This window comes from Pararge aegeria, chromosome 1 (assembly GCF_905163445.1).
Source record: "Pararge aegeria chromosome 1, ilParAegt1.1, whole genome shotgun sequence".
NCBI lineage: Eukaryota > Metazoa > Arthropoda > Insecta > Lepidoptera > Nymphalidae > Pararge > Pararge aegeria.
Genome location: NC_053180.1, coordinates 20,727,546 through 20,743,291, shown reverse-complemented (window position 1 = coordinate 20,743,291; position 15,746 = coordinate 20,727,546). Strand labels below are relative to the sequence as shown.

Sequence of the window (15,746 nt, the reverse complement as noted above, 5' to 3'; positions counted from 1 at the left end):
TTTTAACGCGCCTGAGATACAACATGATGCAAAACTCCCTAAAAACAGAACAGATTAGAGAAAGGTTATAGACCTGTCTAATATTTTTAATTTAGTGCGAAGTAATGGTAGCCTATTCGTTCAATCAATAATTTAAATTAATTGCCTTTAACTGAGGTATCACAAACTCGATTAAAGACTAGTCGATTCTGTTAACTCTTTTTTTCCGATAGTAGATCCCACAGTATGAATTACATGTTATGTTCCTTATACTGTTGGATTTACTCTGTACTCTACAAGAGGGTATACATGCTTAGTCTATATCCCTCTTATTATTTATATTGTGGAGTGCAGAAGATTACTTTATACAACCAGACCAAGAAATTTGGAAAGGGCAGCCGAATAAGAGCACGCATCATATGCCAGACGGCATATGTGTACGATGTGCGTTGTCATATGCGGGGATACGAACGATCTTAGATGAGTTTAAGCATAAGAGTACTAATACTATTTCCAATCTCCAAGAATAATTAGCGTAACTTTTAGGTACTCGTATTTAAAGAAATATATCCGATCCAAAATATGTCTTCTTATAGGTTTTTAAGTAGATTTCATTTTTTAAACTGTAACTATTGTAGATATCAGAAAAATAAAACAGATTTCTGGTATCGATACTTTTTATTTGATATAAGAATGAAAACTATTCATATTTTTAGATTATCTTACAAATTTTCAACTTATCTCATCATCGTTAAAAAGTACAAAAAGCCATCTTTGTAAGCATTTGAAATCGTAAAAATCTCCTACGCATAACTTCTATAATACAAATGCCCATCGTATCTTAAAACATTACATCTAGTATTCATAGACTTATATAAACAAGTATGCAATCAAATTGCAATACAAAACTCATTTAGACATACGTTTTTTCATACGCTAGAAGGCACTCAAGGCCGAAAGAAAAAACAATGGCCTAATTCGTTTGACCGAGTTAAATATTTTGTTGGATTCCAAAATCTTCAGTGTTGAATATTTTCACTTTTCTGGCAGTTTGATGACAGGCATCTGAGCATAGTCCCAGTTAGTTTCACAGTGATCAATCAAGTCGTTCTCGGCTTCTGAGAGGGTGGACAGGTCGATCTCTTGGCTATCGCTAAACGGGTCGGTGTATGGATAGTGGACCAGAATGCAGCTGACATCCATGCGTGTCTCGCAGAGCCCGAGCAACTTTTTCAATTTTTGGTCCGAATCCACCTGTGGAAGATCAATAAAATCATAATTAGTGCCGTGTTACTACATCTTAGTTTTCTGAATGTTCCTAAAGCTGAACCAAATTTATAATTGAAATTAACAACCAAAAATAATATGAAATAAAATGTTACTGATTTTCCTCTAAACCAAGATTTATTGCATACTTTATGTATGAACGTTAAACTATAAGACTAACTTTGTTTTTTTTTAATTTTTATTATTTTATTTTTGTTATTGTAGTATTTACCTTAATAACGTAAATATCGTTTTCCGCGCAGAAAGCTTGCAGTAAAACTTCTTGCATGTGCGTGGCGCTGTCGCCAGGTGGCGCGGCTGCAGTGAGACAGAACAGCGCTCCGTTTGTGTTTTTTGACAGATACTGAATTGCCGGCAGGAGGCCGATTGTTAACCTCTTCTCCACGCGTGCTCTCCCCAGTACAGTCTTGATGCACTGGCCTATTGGGCTGTAGAAAAAAAAAACAAAAATTAGTAAAATAACAAAATTTCAAAATGAAAACTCCACGGCGGGGAATCGAACCCCGGTCTCCCGCGTGACAGGCGGGGATACTTACCACTATACTACCGAGGATGATTGTCAACTTGTTAAAATTATAGGAAACATTGTAAAAACTAACGCAATACTAATTGACGATAAACACAGTTGAGAATCTGAGTTTGGAAATTTGATTTGATTTCAGAGACTTGATAGCTCCGATTATACAGTAAGTAGATACTCTCGAACTTTTAAAATTCGATGAATTCCATTTTTTCACGTTTAAATTAATATTGCATCAAACAACCGGATTCAATTCAGCAATTAAATAGATATCAATTAGAAAATATAAGATTCAAAAATGTACTAAAGATCAGGAAGCTTCTACTATCTGGGACCTATTTTCGATTACTTTTTATTGTGCAATTAATATTACTGCTTATTACAAAACTTAATGACTGTTGTAATTAGTTCTTACCTTTTAGCCGCAACTCCACTGAACGTCTCCATTTTGACAGGAACCACTGACTCGTCGAACATATTGTTTGTTAGATTTATGCTTTTCAGATTTTCACTAATTTTCGGAAATCCTAGCCCGTGAGCACGAATTTTCACTAAGTCACACAGTTGTACAATCCAACGTTCACTTATCAGCACTTATAATATTGTCTATGTTAATCTAGTTATCAGTAATAAGAATATTTGCAATTGCAATCGGAAACTATGTCACAACAATTTGTAAAGTTTTCAATTCAACTGGCGTGGTGTCACTTTGTTAGCTTGGAACAGAATGGTGAGCGTGTGACGTTGCCACGCATTTATACTCATTCTGACGCACGCGCGAGATGTGGATGTGTGTGTGGCGCCCGATATTAGTATTGAAAGAGATTCCTCGAAATTCACTTGTCGCGCATCAATGTGTTGGTTGTTTTCCGTGTAGAGTATTGGCGTCTGCGAGGAAGGTTTTCAGTATACACACGTAACATTTCACTATAATACCCAGACGGTCTCAAGTCCCGACGTGTTCGGTAAGTGTCTGTTATATTATAGACCTTCCCTGCCCCCCTCGGTGCTCGGTGCGCAAGGCGTCCGAGGGGACTTCACGTGGCCAAAGATTCTGTGAATGTTTAAGGCTATCAATCGTTTGCGTGTGTGAGTGCGTTTTATCCGTCGTCGGCTCGGAATTCCCGCGTCTATTTCGATAGGGAAAGGACTGTTGTTGGTTTTTTCATTTCCAAACTTGTAACTGGGGTATTTTGACGGATGTTATTGAACGATAAGCATCTACTTTATTCATAACTTTGAACTTTTTGCTATTATATTCAATTAAGTAATAATGCAATTGGGATATTATATTTATATCTCTCTTATATTTCAGACTTTATAGTGAGTTAATTGTTCTAGTATCATAGTTAAGAATCATCATCAGATATTTGTCTTAAGAGTCTTATCATTAAAGCTTATTGAGCAGTAGGTAATAAACTATATCTGTGTTGTATCTAAAATTTTTACTTTATCTACCTACAAGTCTAATATCAAACTATCTCTGTGCGGTACCTACTGAACTAGTTAAAGGATATATGAATACAAATTTCATCCAAATACTCTTCCAGAAATCAAAGGTATTTGTTTTATTTTTTTATTTTAATTCAAAGAAGGATATCACAGGATAGCACAACGTCACCAAAATTAATAATAATCATAAAAAAGTAAAAAAAAATTAATAGTTTAAATAAGTTGACCATGTGGGTTTTTAATTTTGCATTTTGTTGCCTACTGGTAGGTCATGGTCAGTCCGGTTCTGTAATGTTTACGATTACCTACTTAACTAGGTATAATGAACGAAAGTTTGAAAAACGGACTTTAACTTTAATCTCATTAAACGTTTAGTATTGTATTTATTTTTTATATATCCTCATGTTTAGTACTCAGTTTATTACATGTCAAGTGAACTACCTACTTAATTTAAGTTAACGATGGTGAATAATATAGGTACCTTGTATTTGTTAGGCAAAACATTAATCTTTAGAAACGAAAAGTAAATAAACAATCGACTTATTATAAAAGCAAAGGTCAATTAAGAGTGTAATCTGCGTATTTTTTGCGAGAGGTTTTGTGGTTTTGACTAATAACATTTCAGAGTTAATACCGATGCATAAGTTTTAACAGTTTTTTTTTTCAATTCCATTTAATATATTCATTTGCATAGATTGTGGAGATTCAATTGGTGTTATCTATACTTTTAATAATAAATAATTTAATGTGGTTTAAATAAATACTTATAAATTCTGAAATTTATGACTTTCTGGTTGCTTTCATCTCTCGCGTGTGAATTGTGTCGGTAGAATCTGCCTTATGAACCGTCGATAGAGCCACTTCGTTCTCCTTCACTGTTGAAGCAAGTGACATTTTAATTACTTAAAACGCACATAACACACTTTGAAAAGTTAGAGGGGCGCGCTGGGATTCGAACTCGGCCTCAGCAAGTGAAGTGAAATAGGTCTACATGAAACAAAAGAGATTATTGCATGTCTAGCAAAACGACTTTAATCAACAATCACTCAGCTACTTGTAAATAAACAACACTTGGTCGCGTGTCGCATTGGCCGCCCGTGCTCATCACTGGGTTATGTAATGCCTTCATTTCTGCGATTATAAAGCAATGATTGGCTACAGTGACAATTAGAAATATCATTACCTTAACGACTGACCTTGCTGTATCGGTTTCTAGCGACCCGCGCTAGCTTCGTACGCGTGCAATGTATCGATACTAATGTGGGGCAGTTTAGAGTGATTAAGCATAAAATTCCGTAGTAGATTAATTTATATTCTGCCGTAAGATTAGGATTAGGATAAAAATATGTTTGTTACGACATCTTATTACAAATCCTTCAATTTCTTTGCTTTTCTCTATAAACATTCCTCTTAGATTATTATCTTTTTTTCTAACGTACAATTCCTGTAAATCACTAAAATATCAGTATTACTGTTATTGTAAATATGCATAAACAAAACAAGTTTTCCGGGTAAATCCATATTAAAGAAATCATTAATTATTATTGTCCCCCACAAACTAATTTATAGTTGTTTTGATACAAATGTCTTCGAATTATCGTTGTTAGCGATAAACTACTTGACATTTGGCTGGGATATTTCAATTACTTTTTTCCCTGATCTTGTCGTTCTCACAGATTCCTTTTACCCATGTTTACTTACCTACCAGGTCTTATCAGGTTCTCTCTGACCTATTGCGTGAAAACCTGTTGATTAATGATTGTTTACTAGCAAGAAGCCATGATATGTACCTATTGGTTGTTAGGTTATAACATCTATGTTATATTGTGTAGCTATCTCACCTTCGACCAATGATAAAAATACGATCATATCGACTGCAAAAAATGTAGAGTTTACGCTGTTACTCGTGTTTAAAATTCTATTACAGTTACTATACAATTCTGGATTGCATTTATATAGATGCTGATATAAATTGTAATATGTTGATGTTTGTAATAACAATAATGATAATAAATCTTTTATTTGGGAAAAGACAACACATAGGAATCAACATATAGAGTACACGCTACACAAAAACGTATTAATGAGGACTTAAACTTTAAAAAATAACAAAAAAGAAAGGCTCTAAAATAAGGTAACTATATAAAAATTTAATAAGCTAAAACAAACAAATATAATTCTATGATGGCAGTGACATATGTGTGGTGCTGTTTCTCCCAAACAGAGTATCGCCTCAGCGTTATACTGTAACGGTGGTTAAGTGTTCACTGCTACAGCGCTGATATTCAGGAAACCTCTCTCGACATCCCGGACCGGCCAAGAACTGCTATTTTGGTGGCAAGTGTATGCAATCTGTGTCTACTAAATAATGTGGTTGACTTCTTTCTGCTACTATGCAAAGCGTTACTAAGGCTTGCTCCAAGATATCAGACTTCCCAATTCCTCTTGTCGTCTCCTGTTTGCTTTTATTTGTAAAGAGCACCAGTTGAGTATCTTGTAGCATTGACTAGGTAGAATTGCTACAAAAAGTCAATGAGTTTTCGGGGAGTCTGTAAAGCCTGCTATGAAATAATAGTCTACGTTTGCATTTTTGTAACCTGCAATCTGAAATACTTATACATATACTTAGTTTCTATATACAATCACAGTACAGTGCAAAACATAAGTTTCGATTCTCAAAACCGAATCCATGAATGCAAACGGTTAATGCTCCGACTTAGGGTACATAGGGTTTATTAGCGGCCCCGGCCCCGAGAGCAACACCCTACTCCGTACTCGGTACATTGGCCCTGTAGACTAGACAGCTCTCTCTGAAGGTGACGGAAGATTGAACGTGCAGAGGGATGCAAGTACGTCTCATGATTTAGTTAAGCTTGTAGCACTACCATATATTATATTAACAAGTTACATATTGAATATAAAAAAGATATTTATGAAGTTATGTCTCACGTGCTGTTGACTGTTATAGTTAGGGATACCAACCGATACTCACAGTTGAGCGTGATTTAGTCATATCAGCCAAAAGTCAGGAAAATCTTGGTCATGTCACATGCACTACTTCCCCTCAGCTGAAGGAGCACGGTGAAAGTCAAGCAAATAGAAGGTAACATTATACCATTTTCATCAACGTTCCAACCGTTTTTAAAGGTACTTCACTACTTTTTTTTGCCTTCACTGCTGTTTTCTATTCAGCTACTTTCTGTCAGCGTGTTATGTCGTCTACCCACCTCTAAAGGGTCTGTAACTATGGGCCTCATAAAAAGGCTCAGATTCACTCAGCGGGTGAATTTAATGAGAAATTAAAATTGATATTAAGATGTGGTAATATATTATCTAGTTAGAGTGATACAAAAGCAGCAGATTAAACTAAAAACAGCTTTTAGTAGTTAAAGAAAGTAAAAGGTGGCATGTTTATAAGAAATTTAAACAATGATCAAGCCCTACAAGATCAAATCAGGGATGAAGAGATTCGTGGAAGAACCACAGAAACCAACCTAGCTCAGTGAGTCGTAAAGCAAAGGTGGCAATGGCGGTGGCACATAGCATGTAGACATTGAAGTCCCAAAGTGCTAGAGTAGCGACCCCGCACTGTAACAGTATACAACGTGTGCACGAATTACGAAATACTTTTTAGGGTGCATAAGTATATTTCGTAAGGAATCACCTGCAAAAATATTAAATAGAAAAAAGCATATTTATTTTCCCATACATACTAATTCAAAATACATATTATAACTGTTTACTTATGACAACCGTGTCGAAGATAAAAGACCGACACGCGCTTAGTACCTACGCGTACCAAATCAAGTGACGGGAGCTATGATTTCTTTCAGTAAAAACTATGGCAGTGATTTACTCAAAAACTATTAGCGTTTTAGTTTCAAAGATAATTCTCAGATACAGTAAATAATGTAGCTTTAAAGCATGTGAAGTCATATTTCCGTTTTCATTTACATGTTGTACCTATAGTGAAAAAGATTTTTATTATCATTATTATTATAAAAGATAAATACTAAACGATGTAAAATAAACGTCATAAATAAATGTAAATTAGCTAGACATTTAAAAGTTAAATTGTAATAAAATTGTTAGGTACTGTATTTTTGACCTAAATGTTCTTTATCATTTCCTCTGCAGGGACATTCCTAGAGGTTTTTATTTGTACTATGGTCGCTTGTGTATGCACATCGGCCTTCAGTCGCTCCGTGGGACGGGGAAATTACCGAGACATGTGCACTCGGTACTTTTGATTGTACGTGTCTGAATAATAAGGATATCTGTATACCATATATACAATACTACAAGTACCAATGAAGTGTATTTTAAGAGTGTATTTAACACTGTGTTTAAATTCGTCCGAAAATCAAAGTTACTGACTTAGTTAAACCAGTTGCTAATCTAAAGTGCGAATTGGCTTTCGACTGACAACGTTGTTGTTGTTGAGGTCCCAAAGTCACAGTAAACATCTTTAGCTTATATTTTTACAGTAGCCACTGTGCTGTAGTAGCGACCCTGCACTGCTATACCCCTACTACAGAAGGTATGAGGTAGACGATATTCGGTCGCTGAGTCGTGGGTCTTGGAGTGTTAAGTCCCTATAAGCCGGTCAGAAGTGGTTCTTATCCATCCTAGAGGTGTAGAGCTAGTTCCACGTAACATTGCACGAAAGCAACCAAGTCAATATTCTTCCTGTGGCTTCCTGTCCTTACTTCAGTCCCAGTGAAACTGAATATTAGCAGCTTAGTGCAGCCTAACGTTGAAATTACCGAGAACTTCCTGACTGAACGTAGCGTATTTTTTGCTTGTCTAAAATACGTGCATATTTTGAAGTCGGACAACAAATCGTCATTTATTTTAAAATTAGCCGCCCGACTTCAAATTACGTGCACTAACAAAAAAAAGGGAAACAAGAGATCTAGAGAGAGCGGCATTATATTGGTTAGGTTGTTACAATATATTTTTAGAGTGGATAAACAATTTACATTCTAAACCATGTATATTCTAAGTATTTATGTATTTTATTCATAAAAATATTCATCGGTCATCTTAGTACCCATAACACAAGCTACTTTGGGGCTAGATGCTTACTTTAACTTGATGAATTATATGTAGATATTTAATTAAATAAATTTTTGCATTTTAACAAATTTGTTATTAATTCTTATTTTATTAATGAATAGTTTTCAAGAAATAATCAAAATTATCTTTTTTTCATGACATTGTGTTGGTGGGTATTTTAATATAAATTCGTGTGCATTTGCAATACACTTCACCCAGACCATTTCGAGCGGTAGTCCCTCAGAGCTTTATGCGCTCTTCACGAGCGATATTCTAGTCCAAAAGCCTGCCATGTCTTAACCCGAGCTGGGGTCCAAGCGGGTCTACGTCGCCCTTTCCCCTCCGATGTCATCGACCCCTGGAGACCCCTTATGGCGGGTAATCGCGCTCGCCCCAACTCCCCAATGACGCAGATTCCGTCTTTCCAGATATTAAAAATAAAACTCTTTAGTCTTGTGTGAGACTCAGATGTCGCAAAGATAATTTCCTTGTTTAATTTGATATCACCAAGTATTCTGCCAATTCAGTGCCAAGCGTGAAGTTGAAATAGCAACGATATTAATGGGCCAGAAACACTTGTAATGTCTATTTACCTCGAATATTTATCGTAAAAAGATGATATTTCATTCCGACTGGTTGTAAGTAAACGACTCTAATAAAGGGTCAGGTAATTTATCTAGTACATACTCGAGTATTGCATAAATAGGTCAGTAATAACGTGGTAAGTAATAACCTTTCATAACGTAGAATATGATTGCGCAATGTGTCAGCGCAACCAAATTTGGTAAAACCTATATCGTATCGAACAACATGATAAAATGAAGTGCTACTTTTCTTCTCGTGTTTTATAAATGACATTCGATAAGATTAATCGATAAGGATTGTTTCACCCCTTTCGATAACAGAGTGCGGCGGACGATGCAATCTTACATGGAAAATGCGAAAACCCGGGCTCTGGGCTTACTGCCATAACTAAGTACAATTTTAAAATATAGATGGCTATTTTGAAATCCCTTGACATTCGTGAGATGTCTTAAAAATAAGGATTAAACTCCATTCCGAACCAGAAGGTCAATAATGTTACAATAATTTGAATCTGTCTATGTATGTTCCGGGGGCGAGGGCTGGTTATCCTTAACACAGATAAAATCTAGCTAGGGAAGCCAGTTCGTCAACTCATTATATGTGCAATTTTGATGAAAGAAATAAACGATATTATTATATTATAATTATTAATACTACTGCTTTTAGTGATGATGTCGCCCAAGTTCTCTATATATATTTAAGGTGTCTATATCTACCATCGAAGTTCCCATTAAAGCTTCCACGATTTCCAAATACACTACTAATACACGAAAAATAACGCTACTAATACTTTTATAAGAACACCAATTTGATAAGTTATTTTCGGAAATGGCCATTTTTCATTTCTCTCTCTCTCCCTAAATTAAGAGTAGCAAAAAAATATATCTTGTCAAGAATCTAGTTCGGTTTTCGGTATGTTTTTGTCTAGTAATTTATGTTAAAATCTATTATTTAGTTATAACCTACCATTCTTTATTTAATCTGTACACCTATTCATTGCGAAGTTTGTATGAAGAAAACGGGGTAGCAGTCCACAGGTTAGCAGATGCCAGGAAAGTTTCTCAAGGCCGCTGAAAGAGCAGTTTTTATGGTAATTTCCTTACCACGAATCGATTTTTTGGCAGCAAATTGTACGCTTTTCTTGACTCTTAATTATCGCCTTTTATGAGTACTTTCTAAAAAGTACTAATTTGTAAAAAGTACAATAAATAATTAACTTTTTAGTTTTAAGAAGGCTATAAATGTTAATAAACTTATCGGTGAGTTAAATTTTTTGTCAAATTAAGTTTACATGACGCTTTGTCAAAGCTATGTGCACTTGTAATTGAAGTGCATATCGGTCCATGTTTTTGTGTGTGCTTGTTTAAAAACGTGTAATATGCATGTTGTTAGTGCTCTAAATAATTAAATATCAAAAACCTCCTTTTTATAAGAATAAAATGCTCCGACTGACATTATTTATCTCATGAAGGCAGCGGTCACTAACTCGTAACGCCGACCTTGGCTGGAGTCGCGGAACCCGCAAACCCCATGCGATTTCACAACATGTTTATCTATAACTGTATTATCAGACACACGTGCTATATATTCGTCCATACAAACCTTGTACAAGTTTGAACTAAATAGGTCACGACGGGTGCCAAATACATATACATACTTATTGATAAGTTGCAAAGTAAAAATATTGAGTCTTTTAAGGTACCTATGGCTCGATTTTCGTTCAGAAATGAAATTTATTCATTTCAGTGATAATACTGTTTAGTTCCCTTATTTTAAATTCTGTTTTTAATTTCTACTTTACATCAAAACAAAAACTGACAACAACCGAAATAGTACAATCCGTGAATTTTTTAAAAAACCGTTAGATCTCATATTAAAGTACAACTATTCTGTAAATAACAGTAATAATATGTAGATTAGCAGAGGCGACTTTTACGTAATCGCATCTAATCTACACTTATATCTTAACAATAAAATCATAAAGAGGTGAAGTTTGTATTCACATCAATAATTTGCAATATCATGAAGAGTTGTATTTTCAGTAACTAGTGTTTACATTTACTTAATTTGTGTAATGCTGATATGAATATTTTTTATTTAGTTCAATTGTTGGCCTCAGAATTTCAGCAATCTGGAAGTAATACTAATTCAGTCTACTTACCGAATAGTTGCCAATCATTGTTACCTTATCTTAACTTCAAGTTTTTTTATTCCACTACAAGTTGACCCACTACTGTTAGTCCTTAACTGCAACCTTACCTGGTGGTAAGTGATGATGCAGTCTGAGATAATAGCGGGTCTATGCCTCAAATTAGTTACCACGTCTCGAAACAATAATCGCTTAGAAGCACGTTTTTGTCGGTTAAAGAAGAGAAGAACATTCATAAATTATTAATTTCTAAATTGCCCCTGCCGTTTATCGAACCCGGAGCCTCCAACTTTAAACCATAGAGCTCACCGCTGCGCCACTGTCATCAACTCATATGGAACGTAGATAGCAAATAATGAATACAGAGAAATTGAAAATTTCAAGAAAATCAACCGTATGGTTTAAATCGACAGTTAAAGTAAACCTCAAAGTTCTTTGAACTAATCCGCGTCAAGGTTGGTCACAAGGCTCCGACCTTCAGGGGAACCAATCGATACGGAGCGGGCACGTCGGGTGATTCACAGCATTTCCAACTAGGTTTATTTACTGTTTGAAAATTTCATTGAATACATTTTACAGGCACTGCTAGCTGGTTATATACAACTTGTTAATGAAAACCGAAATAGTACTTCACAGGTTTCACAGGTAGGTACAATATGTTCTATCCCTGTGACTTATCCGTGAAACCGAAAACCTAAAAGTTTTTTGGTAAACCACTGCCGTCGCTTTGACTGAGAGAAGATACAGCACCCATCATTATCATCATCACATGCTAAATTAAAATCGTGATCGTAGAAGATGCTAGCAGCTAGAGGACGCTGCTGGCCGTTCTCTGTTTGTACTCCTTTAGTGTCATCGTATGTCAACTGTATTATATGATCTGCAATTTTGTCATAATTTTGTCAAGTCGGCAGTAGATAGTGTGGTCTTTTAAGTATGACGACGCGACATTGATTCCCGGCAGAGAAGATTATGGAATTTATAATTCCTGTATTTTTTCTGGTATGAAGAATTCCGGTACGATGTCGATGAACAGATTAGGGTTTATAACTGCCGAACTCGGTACAGCTTTGCGCGTTACCATCTCAGACTGCGTCATCACTATCCAGCAGGTAAGATTGTCAAGCGCAAACTTGTAGGTGAATAAATAATAAAAACCGGCACCGTACGGCACACGGCATACGGCAATTATCAATATACTTCCGTAATTGACTAGTTAAACTAATTACGCATACCTTTCTTAAAAACTATCTCCACAAAAGTTGAACATGCATGCGTGCACTTACAGACGTAGCGCACTAATAGCCTGTACACACCAAGTTTTTGAAACGCGCCATCGTCGCCCGTTTTTAGCGATACAATCGAGTTAGACGAAGCCTGTAGACCTTTGCACACCTGTAGAAATGAAAGAACACGCGTTTAAAATGATGCTGACGCGCGTTCGATTCAATAAAAATGCTATGCCAACTCGGCTGCTATGTGTATCGGTACAAATGACAACAAACTACTCTGCTGATAAAAGAGCAGACCGATGCACGGTTCTAGAACGCCTATCACGTGAAAACAGCGCGTTTAAAAACGTGGTGTGCACAGGCCCTTAGGCGGGTTTGAAAAACGATCAACAACAACCGGCGGACATGACTGATGAAGTGGGTCACACGTGCTTCCATACGTGTCTACACACACTTCATCAAGACTTCTAATTAAGTTGACTGTCCGAATGGCTTATAACAATGGATAGAAGCAGGCGTTTGTGGAAGTCCGTGACAGGTAGGATTCATTGAAAACAATGAGAGCTACGTTTTAGTAGTAGTAGAGCTTCTTGTGACAGAGATCGTCCGTAACACTGTGCCATACACCATTGTTATGTTCCGGTGAAGAGCGTGGTTTCCGGTGGACACCGGCTAACCTACGCCTCAGGTTCAAATTCAAATTCAAATTCAAATTCAAATTCAAAATTTCTTCATTGATGTAGGCCTATCACAGGCACTTATGAAGCGTTCATACATATTTGTTTACATAATTGTAACGGGATGGTAATATCGCCAACTTAAATCTAAAGCTACGAGGGTTCCAAACGCGCCCTGGCCTAAGAAGAGCCCACAACAAACTTAGCCGGGAACGGGTTGGTTTGGTCGTGTTGACGGACCACCTTTCAAAAAGGCAAGAGTGAATAGGCATCATATAGGCAAGGGCGCTTGATCTGCCTAATCATTGCTATTCAATCATCCATTTAAAGTTTAAGTCTACACCACTATTGCAAATAAAAAAATTTAAAAATATTTATTTACCAAAATGAAAAAAACAACTCAACAAATAATTTTATATCCGTTGGTGTCCATAAAAGGTAATCCTGTATTTTGGATGCCTGTTAAGGATTATAACAATAAGTATTACAGTTATCACTCGGTTTTCACTTATATTTAAAAGATCAAAAATTAAAACTAAAATAATTTTTAATATTCAATATTTCCCTTAAACTATTTGCGAAAGTATCTCTTCCCTCGCGCCATATTACACCACACGCTAATTTTAAAGTAAAATTTAATCGAAACGTCTTTTATCCACGTTTTTTATTCACACCGTTAATACGAGTATGTGGAACACGCTCCCGGCAACTGTGTTATCTGCCACGTAAAACTTTAGTATCTTTAAGGCAAGAGTGAATAGGCATTTTCTGGGCAAGCGTGCTCCAACATCTTGATTGCTTTTAACATACGTGATTGTTGTCCAGCGCTGGCCTATCGTAAAACATAAGGAACAACCTTTAAATTATAATCCGGCTCGAAGGACCAAAATGTTGTGTATAGATAGAAAGTAGACTGTATTTAAAATTATGCTTGCATTGATTAAATTAGACTGATTGCTGGTAATCAAGAGAATATTTATTTTGTCACCACATAAAGGGACAGTACCGCGCCACGTATGTTGCGCTCGCAGGCCCCCTGAGGCATCGCGATTCGCGCACCGGTTTCGGTGGACAAAAGTGGACATCGAACAATAATATTGTAGAGTCCACCAAAACGCTTTGTTTACAAACCTGCCAGTCCTCACATAGGCACAACGTAATGGTGTTTTAATACGTGTAGGCGCGCATGCGTAAAAGGAGGACACAACGTACGTATGCACACATGTGTGCAATAAATTTGAGATAGACAAAAAAAAAATTATCGCGTTTGGTGTGATCTAAATAGTATCGAACACGTAAGTACGATTTACGTGTTCGGAACTATGCTTTAGCTGGCAAGGTGTATTATGCTGTATCAGAAGTATTATGTTGACTAGGATAGTCCATGTCAGATAAAAACATAGTGCGAAGTAACTCTTGGATATTTCTGCTCGCCTAGTAACTAGTCTTCATATCTGCATAACCTTGATAGAATATAGTCTTCAGGAGTCAGAGGTGTTTGAAAATTTGGGAGCCCCAAAATATACACCTGTGTCTGTGAAACTGCGGTCATTAACACAAATTTTTAATACTCATGATTGGTCTGTAATGAACGTAAGCCACACTTTTTATCGCGGTCACGACTGTTCCGAGAGTAGGTCAAACATTTCAAAATCACAACTTCCTCTCGCTGACGTTTTTTGCCGATCGATTTGTTGGCAGAGAAGAACTATATCTACTCCAAAACTAAGTCTGTGCTCTGTAAACTTACAAGATGGCAAGTGGTTGGATTAACCTTTTAAATTTTAAGGATTAAATAATTTACTGAGGCCAGAAATCTGCCTAATTTTAAGGCATTTTTGTCATCGACACACAAAAAAGTGCTGTGTGTGTATTGTCGTCATATATATTACAAGGATATATACTCTTCCTACTTTCCCTAACGTTAGAACATAAAAATAGATATAACCAGATTGTCCGATTAAATTAAAGTTCAACGTCGTTTGACCTGATATTATTTAAATTAAGACATAGCGGACTTTATACATCCTTTTTAGTCGACCTGGTTGTGGGATCCGCGTGTAGAAACTTCAACCAGTACGCAGTAGAAACGTGTTTTGTTTACACGTGAAATTCTATCAGGTTGTGTAACGCCAACGTCAGAGCGAGGACATGCGAGTAAAAACGCAGCACGTTGTATGTTATTTATAGTAAGTATCTTTGTTTTCCGTTTCAAGTAAAAACAAAGGATAAAGTAAGCTACATTAATGAGGTCGTATTTTGTTATGAATGAAACTCTGCTACGTGTAAAGATACTATAAGCGAAGTGGTCAATGAACAGTCGGTTAAGTTCACTTGCCGCCCGCGTAACTTTAAAACCTAATCACTAATTGCAGCAACACCTACCGGGTCTAGTCTTATTTGCAAGCTATGTGGACTATAAAATAAAAAAAAGGACTATAAGTAGAAAAAGAAAATATTTATTAGAAAAACTGAGTACGATAAATCTGGAATCGTGACCCCCTAAACTTAAATCCCGTATCTGAAATCCCTTATCTGAGGGGCCAGTGCCTTCCCAAACATTGATTCAATCATTGTGATAATATCCAGTGCACTTTAACCAAGGATACTTTACAACTAAAATAAAATAAAAATAAAAAAGGTGTGTTGCTGAGTAAAACGCGTGTGTGTTGGTGTGTGTAGGAACAAAACGTTTGGAAACGTCTGGTGGGCCAAACGTTGAGTAATAGTTTAGACAATAGTCAGGTGTAGATAATAATACACGAGTTTTTTATAGTAATCATTGATCAAGCACATAACAGAGCTAC

The 15,746-nt window shown here is 36.2% G+C and overlaps 2 protein-coding genes and 1 non-coding gene across 3 annotated transcripts in view; 1 reads left to right on the top strand and 2 right to left on the bottom strand.

Moving 5' to 3' along the window:
* Nucleotides 1-773: 773 nt before the first annotated feature.
* LOC120626467 (growth arrest and DNA damage-inducible protein GADD45 alpha) lies at nucleotides 774-2,498 on the bottom strand. The gene is made up of 3 exons (XM_039893996.1): nucleotides 2,202-2,498; nucleotides 1,478-1,694; nucleotides 774-1,233 (listed from the first exon to the last, which is right to left on the bottom strand). Exons 1-3 carry the CDS (start codon nucleotides 2,261-2,263, stop codon nucleotides 1,015-1,017), a joined length of 498 nt encoding a protein of 165 aa, XP_039749930.1. The 5' UTR covers nucleotides 2,264-2,498; the 3' UTR covers nucleotides 774-1,014.
* On the bottom strand, nucleotides 1,748-1,819 carry Trnad-guc. The gene has a single exon. It is a non-coding gene; the product is annotated as a tRNA-Asp (tRNA).
* Nucleotides 2,499-2,568: 70 nt separating the features above from the next.
* Nucleotides 2,569-15,746, top strand: part of LOC120626458 (electron transfer flavoprotein beta subunit lysine methyltransferase-like) — a 37,218-nt gene continuing 24,040 nt past the window's right edge. The window contains exon 1 of the mRNA XM_039893987.1: nucleotides 2,569-2,751. The gene's annotated coding sequence lies outside the window, so the exon portion shown is untranslated. The remainder of the gene's footprint in view (nucleotides 2,752-15,746) is intronic.

Coding starts and splice junctions, on each gene's coding strand:
- LOC120626467 (XM_039893996.1), bottom strand. CDS start 2,263: ATGTTCGACGAGTCAGTGGTTCCTGTCAAAATGGAGACGTTCAGTGGA. Junction 1,695..2,201: donor AGTGGAGTTGCGGCTAAAAG/GTAAGAACTAAT, acceptor TTTTTTCTACAG/CCCAATAGGCCAGTGCATCA. Junction 1,234..1,477: donor ACGATATTTACGTTATTAAG/GTAAATACTACA, acceptor GATCTTCCACAG/GTGGATTCGGACCAAAAATT.